Source organism: Poecilia formosa, unplaced genomic scaffold (assembly GCF_000485575.1).
Source record: "Poecilia formosa unplaced genomic scaffold, Poecilia_formosa-5.1.2 Scaffold17, whole genome shotgun sequence".
In the NCBI taxonomy this organism is placed as follows: Eukaryota; Metazoa; Chordata; class Actinopteri; order Cyprinodontiformes; family Poeciliidae; genus Poecilia; species Poecilia formosa.
The window spans coordinates 744644-760232 of NW_006799956.1; the positions used below are offsets into that span (position 1 = coordinate 744644).

Below are 15589 nucleotides of genomic sequence, written 5' to 3' on the forward strand. Positions count from 1 at the left end.
TGTAAACGGTACGTGAAGGAAAAATAGAGTCATCTCTAACTTTTCTGGGAACCCTCTCTCTACCTTGTTATCAATAGTTGACTGTTTATGTGTTTTTCCATCGACATTGTTGTTGAAAACCGCATAATTAAACGTCACCCTTTGGTGCACTTTACCACTTTGAAGCCCCTGCAGCCACAATTAATTCAAAGGATTAGGTTACTTCATAGCGCTGTTGCATGCACACACAGCCATTTCTTTTTCTTCTTCGTTTTGACTACTCCCGAGATCTAAGTTGCGTTTTCACCTTCTGAAGAAAAACTAAAGTTAACCTCTAATCCCTGTAGACTAATTTTAAAGCCATAGAGGTTATTTTAAGGATTAGGGAAATGTTATCACAGGCCCAGCAAACTGAAAGCTTCTTCAACTCCTGCTTTCCCCGGATTACGCTTCAACTCGTGTTGGTAGTCATGAACTTGGAAGTGTTTGCTTGATGCTGTGTGAGTTCCAAATCCAAATTGCTCTCGACATACCCGGGATGTGTTCAGTAACAGCTGAAAAAAACTCACATATTTAAGAAAACTTATTTGTTTAAATTAGTTTAGCCGCAAACAATCAATCTAATGTCATTTATCCAAAACAGTCTTTCTGTAAGGTCACATTCTTTTTTTTTCTATTGGCAGACATGCAAATTGAAAATGTAGTCTGTCATTAGCTCACCAATGAAAATGATAGATCTCCTATCTTTATTCTTCTTAATCCTTTCCATGGGCGTAACGCACATTAGTCATGACATTTCCATAAAGTGTATTCTAGATTTTCAAGGCTCAGGAGCAGAGAAACTGCTCACCGTTTAGTTTTAAGTGCCTTTAGTTAAGTACTATATGCTACGACAAATAAGTAGCATAGGGATGTTCTTTGGTGTCTTTTAGTGCCGCCTCTAGGAAATAACTGTACAAACTCATGTTCACAACTTTCCATGCAAGTCTGTAAAGTTGACAACAGCAAAGTTCAGGGTTCAGAAAACCTTTTTTGTTACGGGCACAGCGTGGCTGGGCCGACACCGGACGGTCGGCTCGCGGTCACACGGTTGCAGAATGTTGGTTTTCATGCACGCCGTACTGACCTGCTGCGTAACTCTTCCTGCTGTCATTTCTGCTTGTCTGTGTCCACAAACAGCTACACTGTGAGATGCATATACCCACAGCGGGCTGCGTTAAGCCGCTTAGATAATTGGTGAGTCTGACAGCAGACCCCCCCCCCAAAAAAAGCAAAGACAAACCTCGTCTTGATGAGAATCATCTCCTTTAAAAAAAAATAAAATAAAGTAAAAAATCGTCTCTGCTGCATGAATATCTGGTCTGTATAGATAAGATACTGAAGGCATGCTGTCTTTGTGTGAGGAAGACCTGGAAGGAAAGCATATTATGTTTGGAACAGTAAGACTATAGTTATTAATAAGCAATAGAAAAGGAAAAGTAGTGGTTATGTAGATGGACAGAAGGGAGGTTTCTGAAATGTTTCTCTTTAGGACTTTTCAAGATTAAACCTTGATGAGTGTTAATCTGTTTAACCTATTCTGCTTAAAATGTTATGATAAATTCATGGCAGACATTGAAAAAAAAACAGAGATATGTAGCAAAATGTCTAAGAATATGTTCTACAGTCAGACTTTAAATAAGAATCACGAAAACACTTGCAGTAGGAAGCAAAGAAAGAAAGAAGGAAGGAAACAACAAAGAGGGAACAAAGATGTTTACATATTCCAAAATCTCTTTATCTTTTTCTATACTTTTCCAGACTTTGAAACATTCAAATCAAACCTCGTACTTTTCTAGGCTATCCAGGAACACTGAAAAGTGCATAGTAGTGTTTTTTTTTTCTTTTCTTTTCTTATTTTTATCAGATCCAAACTCCTCTCTGAAGACATTTTGTCATTTTCATCCTTAAAGTGAAGAAACTGATGCAGCCACTGCTGAGCAAGCACTTCAAAGAACAGGAATAAGAAAAAAAAAAATCCCCAATTGCTGCTTTCCTTGTGCCTTATCTCTGTTTCCGAGGAATCTCTCTTGTGCACGAATAGATGTGTCCAGATCTGATCATTTGTGTCCACGCCCAGACAAAAACGTCTAGCCTCTCTCTCGGATTAGCAGGCTTTTCCTATTGCTTTATCAGATTCAACTGACATACATGACCAACAGCTTTATTGCTGGTGTGTGAGTAGGTTTCATTTCCCTTTATCTTTTTTTTTTGTTTTTTTTCACACTCTGAGCCAGATCAAAAGGCTCAAAGCTACTCAAAGAAGGTGGAGAAAATGGCATCCGGTCTTCATGTGAGCTAATCCGAGCCAGGTGGAAGACGGAGGGAGGAATGAAGACTGATGAGAGGCTTGATGTACAGATGTAGCTCAGTGCTCCGGCCAAAATCTACGGTTTTGTGAGTCTTGTATGTTCAACCAGTGCGTTTTTGTTTAAAAATGTCATAATTTAACTAAATGAAACCTTAACAAAAAGTCAACTGCTGTCGCCGTAAAAACATCAGCAGAATGAGGGGTGGACTACGTGGCACACGCTTTTGTTTTCAGTACGTCAGATTGTAGTTATGAGAAAAAATAAAATGAGTAAGCAAAATAAAAAATAAAGACAGCTGTTGTTCATCCAGAATGTTGGAGCTGGACTGTTGTCCAAAACCAGGTGATGGGTCGCATTACATCAGCGATGAAGTCATTGCTTTGGCTTCCTCTTTGTCAAAGGACAGAATCTAAATTAAATGTCAAATTGTATCGCCACATGTTGTAGTTTTCTGGTAAGGTATGTAGATCCTTCGGTTCATCGGAGATTTCTTTTCTCCGTGTTTCCAGGAAAGGAAGGCAGTATTCAGTTTCAATGCTGTCCTACTTACAAGTTTAGCAGAGTTTTGCAGGTCATCTCCAGCAGCTAGCTCAGTTATAGTAATGATAATAGCAATAATAATAATAATAATAATAATAATAATAATACAAACTGGAACAGTGAACAAATTACAGCATGGTTTTATATGTCTGAGAATTTTTCCAGGGCTTTTTAACAACAGCTAAACGCTGCGAAAAAGCAAAAGGGCAACGCTGCAGTCTTAACGTTAATGGGCCTGGACAATAAATACGGCGGATGCTGTCTTCTCCAGACTTTTCAGAATGATTTGGTTATAAATTTTTATTGCATCTCGTCAACCTGCTATTTTTTTTTTATACTTCTGGCCCGGGAAGATTAACGTCTCCTCCAGCGTCCATTAAGTCACCACAGCTTTGCTGCTTCGCTGCTCGTCCTCCGTATTAAAAATGGCAAAGCGAGCAAACGAAAAGAAATTGTGTTGTATCGCGAATGGTTTTCATCATCAAGTTAAAAACGGTGTGCTATAAGCCATCTGTGGAGGGTTAAATGGTCATTAGTCTTGAAAGCAAAAAAGCAAACAGGATATTCTTTAGGCAAATAAGTGTTTTCTCATTGTTTCCAGCTGCTCCACGTTTCTATCTTACATTAGTTTACGGTTTGGCTTTGAAGGATCTAAAAAAAAATCTCGTTTGCATTAACAGTAATTGCCAAAATGAGAGTTTGGGTTTGGACCTCGCCGTAATTGGACCTAACTCAACGTGAGTACATTAACTAAATGAAGTGCTGCTCATGTCCGAAGCGTTGCGGTCAGCCACAGAACGTCTCACTTAACCCCCCCTCAGTTACAAACGGGCCTGTGAAGGGGGCACGTACAGAGAGCAGATACCCCGGGGAAACAAAAACAATCCCCCTCAAATGTTTAAACTTGAACTCCGGCAGGCCGATTGGTAGGGGGTTCGGGGTCAGAGCCTCCCGCCGCACATCAAAGATCGCCAGAATCGGCAGATAGACGCTCGGGCCGAGTGAGCGAAAACAGCTGGGCCCTAGCAAAACAAAGATGATATAAGTGGCTTCCTCCTCAGTGGCGGCTCCGGAGCGGTCAGCGATGATAAGGAGCAGCTTATATTGTGTTTGAAGCCCCAGAACACCGGCCCTCCTTCCACCCGCCAGCCAGCCAGCCAGCAACCTGAAAACCAGACAATTTAGAGCCTGGTGTAACGCAAGAGGAAACATAAACTGTGATCTCTTGAACCCAGTCGAAAGAGAAAGGCCTGGGTTTTGTCCGCACGCCGTGTCGGGGAAGTAGAGGTACTGACTGTTGCTTATAAAAGAATATGATTTGTGAAAGCTTTTCAAGATCTCTTAATGTCGTCTCCAAAGTTATGAAGCAGTGGCAAAGGGTAAAAGCAATCATAAAAACGATATGCTTAGGCGTCTGAGGGATAGAAATGCTGAAGTCTTGTGCTCTTGCAAACATGCAAATGCTTTCAACCAAACAAAGTAGGTCTTTTTTGAGAAGAGAGGACATTTTCCTGGTTCTCACTTGTTTTTATTTTACTCAGGTTTACTAGTTAGGTTTAGCGGGACGGTGTGAATTAAGTTTTGGTTAAGGTTGGGGTTACGAGTCACTCCAATGATTGTGGTTAGTCATAAATAAAAGTAGTAAAATGATTGGACGCCAATACAAAGTCGTATATTATAAGGATGTGTGTGTGTGTGTGTGTGTGTGTGTGTGTGTGTGCTTGTTTTTTTTTCTTTCTGCTTCGGCTTTAAGAACATGTTTTTTAATCACATGCAACTCAAGTAAATGTCAACGTTGGGCTGACAAACAAAAACAAAACCAGAAGCCAGAAGTGTTCGAGCAAATTAAGTAATTTTTTGAAAATGTTTATTTGGCAAAACGTATCCATGCCAACGTCAACAACGCGGAGCCTAAACCAATCCAGCCTAGAATTTGTGCATAAGCAGCACAAATTGTTTCTTTAAATTATGGGCGTTAACATAACTTTAAACTAAGAAGACTTTTCGTAGTGTGTGTCCAACTGGTTCGTTTGTAAACACAAACTACTATAATTACTTTTGATTAAAGAACAGCAGAATGAGAACAAACCAGAAGGTTAACCCTTAGCCTCGCTTTGCTTTATACTGGTGTTATTAAGGCAAACAAGGATTCAAAAGATTATATCGCTAACCTGGAAAAAAAAAAAGAGTGTAGTCTAATCCTGCTGTTTTATGCCAAAGAGAAGGAAAAAAACATTTGAATTAATTAATGTCAGTCCTCTTGCATAACCTAAACAAATTTCATGAGGTTAATAGGCTAGACTTGTGTGGGGGTGTGGGGGATTATGCAGCCTTATGGAAATGACGGAGCTAACGTGATTATGTTGTGAACACACTGTTGCATGATAAGATTACTATGGTAATGCTCTCATTATGTAAACCTGTGCTCTGCGCCTGAACCTGCAAGCTTTACATAAATATATTTCCTTTAATTAAGCAAACGCACACTCCTGTTGAATCAGAAGGGACTGCACAAGTTTTGAATAGTTGCCTATTTTTCTCCTTCGCAGCGATTGTATTTTTCAAGCTTGATTTATCGATTAACAGAGCTGTGAAAAAGTTTTTGTCCCTTTGAGGATTTCTTCTGTTTTTGCCTTTGCAGAAGATTATTTTTTTGCCTACTTCATGTCGCCAGATACAAGTCAGCAATGACAGGAAGTGCCATTTATTTTTCCTTGCCGCTCATTGGCTGTCCCCCCCGAGAGAAGATGGAAGACTGTAGATATTAGACTCTGCTAAGCTGGTTTTCACCTTTGTATTAATGCAAATTAAGGTATATTTCATGTTTTAACTCTTCAATATGCAGCTACAGGTGTTTTTATATATCCGTGAGTAACTGTTGTCCCAAACACTCTCAAATTCTGGAAACATAGTTTCCACCTAATCGGAAACAGATCTTACGAGATCCTCAAAGAGACCAACTACAAAACTACGTTGTCTCTGTTGCGTTGTCTCTGGTGTGCGGAGGGAACCGTCCAGACCCACTCATCCCGTGGGGCCGTCCAGAGCCCCAGCCGCTCTGGTGAGAGAGCGAGTTGAAGATCTCACAGCCAGGATGTCGGGGCCCCATCTGGGCCCCTGAATTAAACATCAGCTAGCCAGACGGACTCCCTGCCTCAGAGCTTCAGGGACAAAAAAAAAAGGTAGCCAGCCAATTAACCTTTTTAGATGTTTCTGCGTAGCCAGTAAAGAGGAAAGGTTAAAGATTTACAAAAGGATTTGATCTCATCAGCACACTGGCTTGCATTTGTATGAAACTATTTTTACAGAAACGTTTTTAATGACTCACACAGTCTGAGTAGATGTTCAAAATCACTTCCTATTTGTGACGAGAAGATAAAATTAATAAAAAAATAAAAAATAAAAACTGAGCTTGGAAAAAGTGGAAGGTCACATGATGCCACAATGTCGTCAGTGGAGCGTCAGCATGCAACCACGTTCTCGTCACGCCGTGAGGTAACGCCGCCAGACGGCGCCCGGGGGAAAGCAGAAGTCAGCGGCTTCAGGACAGACTTTCTTTTACAGTTGTTTATCTTCTAGTCCCCTAAAAAGTTTTGTTCGACAAATGCCACTGCTTGGTGGAAGCTTGATAGTTCGCGACTCCGTAGAGACGGAGGGGAAAAAGTTGTCGATCATTATATTTCTTCTTGATTACATAAATCGCCTTTCATGTCGGAGCACCGCGATGCAAACACCAGATTTGTCCGGCCGTGGAGAAATATTTCCAGTGTAACAGGACGCAGGAAGTATGATTTAACTTTCACTGAGTGCTTCCATTAACATTCCAAATAAAATGTCCCAGATTTATTTCAGCGCTGAGCGGTCTGTACGTATTAGGGCAATAATACGTTTTCATGGACCTGGCTCCACTCCAGAGACAAAGAATTTGAAGGAAAACACATGCTGTGGGGTCACAAGGGTGACTTTTGGGTTTTAGGCGTGTTTCACAGTGATGTAGGGTGCAGAGCTGGGAAGTATTTCAAGGTCTACTGATACTCTACTGGGTGCATTGTTTGCAATAATATGGACAGTGAAAAAGAAAAAGTAGAGTTTTAAATGAGCCTCATCCTTACATTCTTTTCCATATTTTTTTGTAACTAGGTCAAGGGGATTTTTTTTTTTTTTTTTTTTACATAAAATGTTTACAATGGTGCTAAGCAGGAATTCATTACATTCAGCGCTCAGTCCTCCCCCCTTCGAAAGGCTGACACCTCAATCAATCCGTCCCCTCAGGGAGGGAAAACGCGAAATGACGGTGAAGCTCGAAGAAACAGGTGTTGGTCATGCTTTGACGATGGCGCTGAGAGTTACAGAAAGAGCGTGAATCACTGCTAATTGTGCGAAATTATAGTTTGAGGGGGTGCGAAATGAACTCGCTCCGGTGGAGCTCGAGCCAAGAGGGGCTGAAACTCGGAGGGGTTGGAGATAGCACGGGGTTGTGGAGTTATTGGAGGGGGTTTTGGGAAAGCTCGCTCAACAGTGACTATGGTTTACAGGAAAACGCTTTGTGAAGGGTTTAAAAGTCAAACTGTACATTTCCATAGGATAAATCACGATCATATCTGAGCAAAAGCTGAGAAAGCTGGAGCCTTTGTCGATGAATAAATCTTCAGTAAAATACAAGTTTCCAAATGTTTGTAAAAGAGCTGATTTCTCAAGAGACCGTTTCATTAATATTCTTCATCTTCATTCAAGTCAGTAATGTAAACATATATGTGTAACAGTCTTATGAAAGGCCATAGTTAATCTTTAGCCACTTATTTTATCAGAACAGACATTCATGAAAAAAAAACTGAAATAGAAGATATTTTATACTATCTGTACAGCCAAAACCAATAACCAGGAAAAATACTACAAGTAATGGCATCTGATAAACATCAGATATTGATTTGTATGATTTCAGTAATTTCATGATCTGTATGTATATTACTTTTCTGAAATATGTCTTGGCTTCTTTCTCTGTTAACTTCCAGAACAGTTCTGTGTTGTTTTTTTTATTTTATTTACAAAAATCATTTAAATCTAGCCGCCCATGCACAGCACATTGTTTTACACCTTTTATCAATCCTCCTATATAAGTGGAAGTAATTAATTCAAAGGAAACCCAGATTTTCATTTCATCAACTTAATTTCAGATCTAAACAATATTAGTTTATTTCTGCTAAACCGTAAGGTTGACTTGGCTGGACAAAAGGTTAAACAAAACTCTGGTGAATTTAGTAATTCACTGAGTCATGTCATGTTTTGGTAAAAAATAAAAATAGATATGTGACATTTAAGCAGAAAATCTTAGCTGTCACACGATTTTGACAGACCTTTTTTAGAAATGACTACAGACTCTTGCCTAACCATTTCCTTATTGTGTAAGACATACTTCCCTTTTAGTGGTGGAGATGTGTTTTTCCTCTGACATATATATTTCAGCCTTCAAAAACAACAAGGCATTTGGATCAGACTTTGTTCTGGTCAGATCTTGGAAACCATCCTGACCCAAAAGACTCTGGGAGACCAAAACGGACGATGGGGTGTTTCACTGTCGCGCTCGGTCAAATCTTTTTTTTTGGATTCGTCGGCTTCACAGCAGCAAGTACCAACAAAGCTTGTGACATATACGCTGCTGTCGGGGAGAATGTGCCTCTGCCTTTTAATTATGAAGGACTGACAAAGTCATATACTTTGAGATGGACTCATAACTCCACCATTATTTTCGCAAGAGCACAAAATAGAGTGAGACATGGGAAACCAGAAGACATCAATGCAACTGGATCTCTGCTGCTGAAGAGTGTAAATCTGCAAAGTTCAGGAACTTATCTAGCAAGCCTCATGCATGCTAACAACACCCCGGCTACAAACTGGACTGGTCAGCTCTGTGTGATGGAAAAGGTACCAAAACCTCGACTCAGTTATAGCTGCGGCACCAACGTTGTTAAGCTGAACTGTGAAGTCTCCAAGCCTGAGGGTTTGGTTTTCTCCTGGACGCACGATAAAAAGATCTTACCAAGTGAAACAAGACAAACTGTCAGCATATCACTGAGCAACATAAAGGAAGGCAGCAACTTTTTCTGCAGCGTGGAAAACAAAGTGAGCAAGGAGAGCAGCGAGACCGTTCGGCCCACATGCACAGCCCCAATGCTTTGCTTTAAGTCCAAAACTGTTCTGGGCGTCCTGGCAGGAGGAGCAGGTCTGATTTTAATTTTGCTTGTCGTTATTATCGTCTTGTGCCTCTTGTACAGACGCGCCAAAACTAGCATGCGGCTCAGCGACAGAGTGGAGTTCAAGAAGCTTTCTGTACACAAGCGGGAGGCGGAGCCCGTCACAGAGTATGAGAACGTACACGGCGTGGAGAGTTGGCTGTCCCCAAGTCCACAGCCTTCACCAAGGGCCTGTTACCAGAACCTGGATGTTGGGACTGACAGGAAGTCTCCACAGCTGTCCACAGCTGCCGAGGGGCAACGAGTGTCTCCGGTGCCGAAGCCGAGGACGAAGAATGTCATGACACAGAACATCTGAGTGTTAAGTCACAGGAAATGGATGTGAGGAAAGCTAATCGTGTGATTATGTTCGTTCGGGAAATAGTGATGTATTATTATTATTATTATTATTATTATTATTATGAAATAATGAAGTGAAAATCAAGCAGAAATGCACGTATTGTGCGAAAAAGAAAGTGATAAAATGTTCTCGGAGAGACCGTGGGACTGTTTACATTGCATGATTTCAGTTGTAATATGTTGTGAAGACTTTTTGTTTTTATTGAACTTGTTTAATTTTCTTAACTTCTAGTTGAATTTTTCCTCTGAAAGCTTATTTGTGGTGAAAAGCTGCCACCACCGTGTTTCACTGTAGCATCGCTGGTGTGTTTGACTGTCTGGGTGACATATTTTTACTCTTCACAGCAGCTGGAACAGGAGATCATTGTGAGAAACTAAAATATGTGGCCGGATCAGTCGGGACAACTCCTGGGTCAGATCCATGTAAATAAAAATAAGGTACATTTAAAGAGGTTCTGCTGTGACTGTAATTTTTTTCCTGTAACTTATCGTTTCTTTTAACTCTCGTTTGTTTAAAAGTTTTGTTTTGCCAAGATAAATGCCTCTTATTTTTCTGTTTTCTTGTTTTGTTTTTTTATAGCAGGTAGAAGGTAGACGAGTGTTGAAGGTAGTATTTTAATTATTGAACTCAGAGATTTATAGAAAACACTAAAATCATACAGGAACCAGACTGAGAGCAGCAGCATAATCTAGCAAAGAACGACAGAAACTGAACGGCTTGAGGAGTGTTTACTGCATGAGGAACAAGTGGGTGATTAGAAACAGGCTGCGACCGTGAGAGAAAAAAAGCAAATAACTGAAGTGTAATTGAGGAAATGGGAGAAATGGCAAAAGGAACCAGGGAAACAAAGACACAGAGAATAGATTATGGCATAAACAGGCCATGACCTAGCATTAAAGTTAATCAAGATTCAGACCAAAAGCTTACAAAGAAGTTCAAAAACAGGAGCAACAACACAACATGAATTAAAATCAAAGCTCACTGTCCAATTGCAAAATAAAACAGGAACTAAGATCCGCAAAGAGCGGCCACAACTAACGGCTGCAAATTAAGTACACACAGAACAAAAACATGAGGAATATTAAAGCTAAGGAATGCACCGAGTAAGGAAAAAAAAATGAGTCAAATACCAAAATTGGACAAACAAAATAACAAAGTTGCAACGGCTATGCTATAATTTGTAGTTCCATCTAATCACAGTAGGAATCTCAGAAAGACTTAACCGTGTTGGTGGGGAAATGCTGAAAATATAAATAGTTACCCATCTCGCTCTAAACAGTCAGTAAAAAAGGAGCAGCCTGCAACGCCCAGCATGTCAACATGAGATGAGCTGATCTTCACCAGCTTCTCAAATTAGGCAAATTTAACGGCAAGTGCACCAAACCACACATCACCGATTACATCTGTATGGAAACAAATTGATGTAAAATGTTCTAATCTAAGAAAACAAATACTGCGTTAAATAATCATAGCAAACAGAAATAAAGATTTGACAACTTCAGTCTGTGTGTAATTAATTTATATGATGCATATCACATTTAGCATATCACAGTAACTTTTAAACCATCCATCCAGGGCTGTGGATGAACCTGTCAGTAGTATTTATTGAACATTTACAGATGTGACGTAAAATATTTTTATTAGTGTTCACAGAAGAACAGACAGTGTTTTTTTCATTTATTTGTAAAAAAGAAGTGGAAAAGACAGCATGTGGACATACGCCATGTCGGTTTAATGCGTAAAACCAGACATTAGTGAGTCATTCATCCTTGTTTAAACCTTGCGTGCCGCCACAGGTTCATGTGGCAGCGATAAAACAGGACGACCGAACACTGGCCGGCTGGGCAGCTTGGCAAGTCTTTGTTGCTTAACTCCAACCATCTGGCTTTACTTAGCAAACAACATAAAATTGCGTGCTTTTACATCAGCGTAGTAAGAGCTTTTGAATATACACCGCTTATTTACACGTTATGAAAACCAGATTAACATCTTTACGAGTGCGATGTCGAACCGTGTGGATACAGACGTGTAATGCTGCGCACTCAGGAGGCGGGACAGAAGGCCAGCACGTCTAATATTTGCTTACCAAATCCAAATCCTTTTTTTTTTTTTTTTTGCAACAAAATCAATGTGAAAAGTTTAGGAGATATGAATTAACTTGGAAGGAATCTGCATGGTGTTTTGTTATTATGCTGTAGCTTAGCTTAAACCGTTTAGGGTTTAAGACCAAATAAATCTAAAGACTTAAACCAGACAATCATGAGGCGACAGTGACACTCTTTGGCTTGGATAGGCTAAAAAGAAAAAAAGGTTCACATAAAAAAAAAAAAAAAAAAACATTTATAAAGTTTCTTTCCGATTTTCATATTTACATCAAAATAATCTACAGTACTGAAATGACGATAGGTTGCCAGAAAATAAGACAGAGGCAGTAGAACAGACATGCTGTCACAGGCAAAACTGTAATAACTTGACCTACTTATGGTTGAGTGGAGTGATTTTTGGATACTTAACTCTTTCTTTTATATGACAGCGCTTTTCACATATCGTCTTTGGAATCAATAAAGATGTCAAAGGAGATCCCGTACGCACGTGGACAAGTACAGTAGGCGGCTCATCTGCCTTAAACCCGTCCTGTTGTTCCAGCCGCCCACGTGTCGGCATTCTTGTACGCGGAATCTGCTCGCTTGCAAGAAGTTATTAAAAGAAGGGAGAAAAAAAATCAATAGAGAAAAGGATTAGCAAAGGCAACTATGTATTATCTCCAAAGGGTGAATGGTAATTCAGACATGAAAGTGTTTGAAGTTTGGCCTAATGCTGTGTGACAGCTTCATAATGGGGTTCCCCCCCTGAGCGTCGTCACCCAAAACTCACAAACCAATGTCATCTTTTGTCGGGTCCCGCTCCGATTCTGCTGTTTTACACGACTGAAGTTTCAATTGCAGCCAGCGGGGGATTAGGCAGTAAGCTGGTAAGACGATGCTCCATTTTCCCCTGCTGCTCCGTCTAAGTCTCGGTGTTTCCTAAGAAAAAAAAAACTGCTGTTTGAAGTGGCATCTCTTCCCATGTCCTCCACGGAGTTACTGTACTCTCGGACACACTCCGCGCCGGACTTAGAAATTCATTTTACAACTTAACGAAACACATCTGACACGGTTGATGCCAGATCTGTCCAGGAAGTGGAAGGGAAATACTTCTGAAATGTGTTTAATCAGTGGCTCTTGGAGCCTAGAGGATATACCCTTTTGATGTTGGATTGCGTGTGTCCAGGAAAAGGAGTCAATTACCCATGGAAAGTATTTCTACTCATGTCAGATCATTCTTGTTAAAGTCCTCTTATTGTCTGGAGCTGCCAAGTTTGGGCCGAATATGAATCAGAACATCAGAAAAAAAAAGGCCAGCACTGTGGCCTTTTTTTTTCTTTTTTTTTATATCAGATTTATCCAAAAACAGACTTTATTGTTATGACCTATTAGCATTCTTGGGCGGACTCTGCACTCTTTGACCTCAGTCGTTTCCCCCTGAAGCTTAACGCACACAATGCACTAAATCAGTCGAAGCCACGATTTTCTGATCGCTTTTAATTTATCGCAAAAGCAATGTGGGCATTTGCTGTTGAAGGTCAGTGGCATATTGACTTAAAGTGGTATGTTCAGCAGTCATTCTGGGAGGAATAAGACACAAAGGTTCCTAGATGAGCAGATTTAGATAATATATGAAAATATTGCTTTAGATTTGTTTTTGTTTTTTTTTTTTTACTTTAAGTGTTGTTTTTCCATGAACCCACTTGGTTCTCAAAAACATGCAACACCCATATCAGACCTTACAGCTAGATTTGATTTTTTTTTTTTTCATTTATCAAATCAAAGTCAATTTCTCATCTGATTTCTCTTATTTTACAGAAAACCCACATAACACACTGATGGGATTTGACCTTTGACCTTGACATCTACCTTCACAGTAGGTCAGGAAGTGTTTTTATCCTCATGCTTACGCATTGAGATTTGTCTTGATCTTCTTCAATATTTCTGCAACTGACATGGCGCCAATAAAGAAAACAACAATTTACAAAACTCACGACTGGTAGCATAAAGCTGAGCTCAAAATTAATTATTTTTTACCAAAGAAAGTAATCTGGAAAATTAGTATTCATATTTTTTATGCACAGGAGTTCAGTCTAAAGAAAAGCGTTCCAGAATAATCAGCTGGAGACAAAAGAAAGGGACAAACTCCAGGCGGCTTTAAAAGGAGACCTATCATTTCTGCTGCAGCCTGGACTCTGTAATAAAAACGCTCCTATCAGACAAATTACCCATCTATGGACTTGCACCTGATATAAATCAGATGGGAGAAAAATTCCACCTCCTGCTTTAATAAGCATCTTGCTCGGTGTTCATGGAAAGATCAAACATTTCCCCAACATTCTTGTGAAGACAGTGTGTGTATGCATTTGTGTGTGTGCCAACATAAAATTACAGTCTGACATTGAAAGAGGAAAATTCAACTCCCTGCTGGTGATGATGCACATTTGCAGGCTTTCTTTTGTGTGCTTTGACTACAGGGCGTTAATATTCGAGATGAACAAGCCAGATAGCTGCAGGCAGGAAAAAAAAAAAGTAATGTTGGCACCCCGGGTGAAGAAGTCTGAAAATAATTTCCTAACAGCATAATCACATACTGAAGCATTTTGAAGGAACCCACATTTTAATTTGAGGACTTTTTTTTTCTATCAAGACATAAAAAAAAAAAAAAAGTGTAACAGAATAATTGTCAAAAGCAAATTACCAGTAGCACCCTTGTTGGCACTTTTAAGACTCCATAAAAAAGTAGCTGAATCAGTTTTATAAATTTGGTCTGAACTGTTTTGAAAGATTTTTAAAGGAGTGTCTAAGACCTGACATAAATCGTTAATTGCTGTTTCCCCTTATATTTAAGTACAGTCTGACAAAAAGGCCACTGGCAATTAGTCTGGGACAGAACCTGCATTTATTTGGCCGTCGTGCAAGACAAAGAGTCGTAGGATCCTCAAGTTTTCTTAAAAACCAATAAATACTTCTAAATCCACCATCACATACGTAAACATGTATGTGGATTTTGTTTTAGCTGTGTCCCTGGCATCTTTTTTTTTCCCCCTGCAAACTCTTCCTTTTCCCTCCTGGGGAGCGAATTGGCTTGATACCACTACCTCTTGTGTATTGGAGCTGTCCTTTTAAAACACAGACATCATGAGACTTGGCGATGGTGGGATTGGAAAATGCTGGAGAACCCGTCCTAATTAAAGCCAAGCACTCATCTATGTCATTTCACGATGGGAAAGTCTTCGGTCCCTGACCACGCTCTGCAACAACTGCACCTTAAAAATTATGAGAAACATAAAAAATAAAAAAAATGAAAAAAACAGAAGCAAAAGCTTATAAAAACACCAGTTTGCAATAAATTTAATTCCATTTTAACTTTAATGATATCGCAATTGCGTGGCTGCAAGATCCCCACTTGTCCTGCAACAGCGGGGCAGACGTTTGTCTGTATTTCTCCTGAAAAGGGAAAAAAAAACAAAAAAGGGACTCATGCCGAATGAGAGGCAACAACTCTGATTTGAGTTACTTAAGATAATGCCCAAACATTAAAGGCACAATCGACATTACAATGACTATGTCTGATACATTTTTACTTGATTCATAGCTTCTTCATCAGTAACTGTGATTTCTTAACATTAGACTAGATTTGCACATCCTTCCCAGTTGTCAGGGTTGGCGACAATGTATCACCTCAAACAATAAGGTACGAACCCAAAAGAGGGTGTTTGTGGATGGTTTGAAGCCATTCTCTTGGCCTGCGGGCCTCACAGTGAAGGATCCCTCCTGCCTTATTTTGCGTGTGGACTCATGCCGGGGGTAACAGCGTGTCAGTCAATCCCCACACGCAAACAATAGGATCAAGATGAGAGAGGTGTAAAAGTGAGACAGAGCGCCAACTGCACAGCGTCTTGCTTTGACTATGGCGTGCTTATCAAACAAAGCATCAGCCTCTCTGTGTGGCCTCCTTACTGGAAAACTGCTGAAGAAAAAAAAAAAGAGGTTGCGATCACAATACGTTTGACCATAAAACTGTGTTTGCACGTGTTATCT

General features: G+C 40.0%; 1 protein-coding gene and 1 long non-coding RNA gene across 2 annotated transcripts in view; both read left to right on the plus strand.

Annotated features, from left to right (window-relative positions):
* Positions 1-15589, plus strand: part of LOC107835643 (uncharacterized) — a 120954-nt gene that overhangs the window by 6946 nt on the left and 98419 nt on the right. The window contains exon 2 of the long non-coding RNA XR_001661452.1: positions 13364-13425. This is a non-coding gene — a long non-coding RNA (uncharacterized LOC107835643). The remainder of the gene's footprint in view (positions 1-13363; positions 13426-15589) is intronic.
* Positions 8284-10016, plus strand: LOC103134438 (T-cell surface antigen CD2-like). The gene has a single exon (XM_016668767.1). It carries the CDS (start codon positions 8430-8432, stop codon positions 9417-9419), a length of 990 nt encoding a protein of 329 aa, XP_016524253.1. The 5' UTR covers positions 8284-8429; the 3' UTR covers positions 9420-10016.

What these genes read in the sequence shown, in the direction of transcription:
- LOC103134438 (XM_016668767.1), top strand. Translation starts at nt 8,430, where the DNA reads ATGGGGTGTTTCACTGTCGCGCTCGGTCAAATCTTTTTTTTTGGATTC.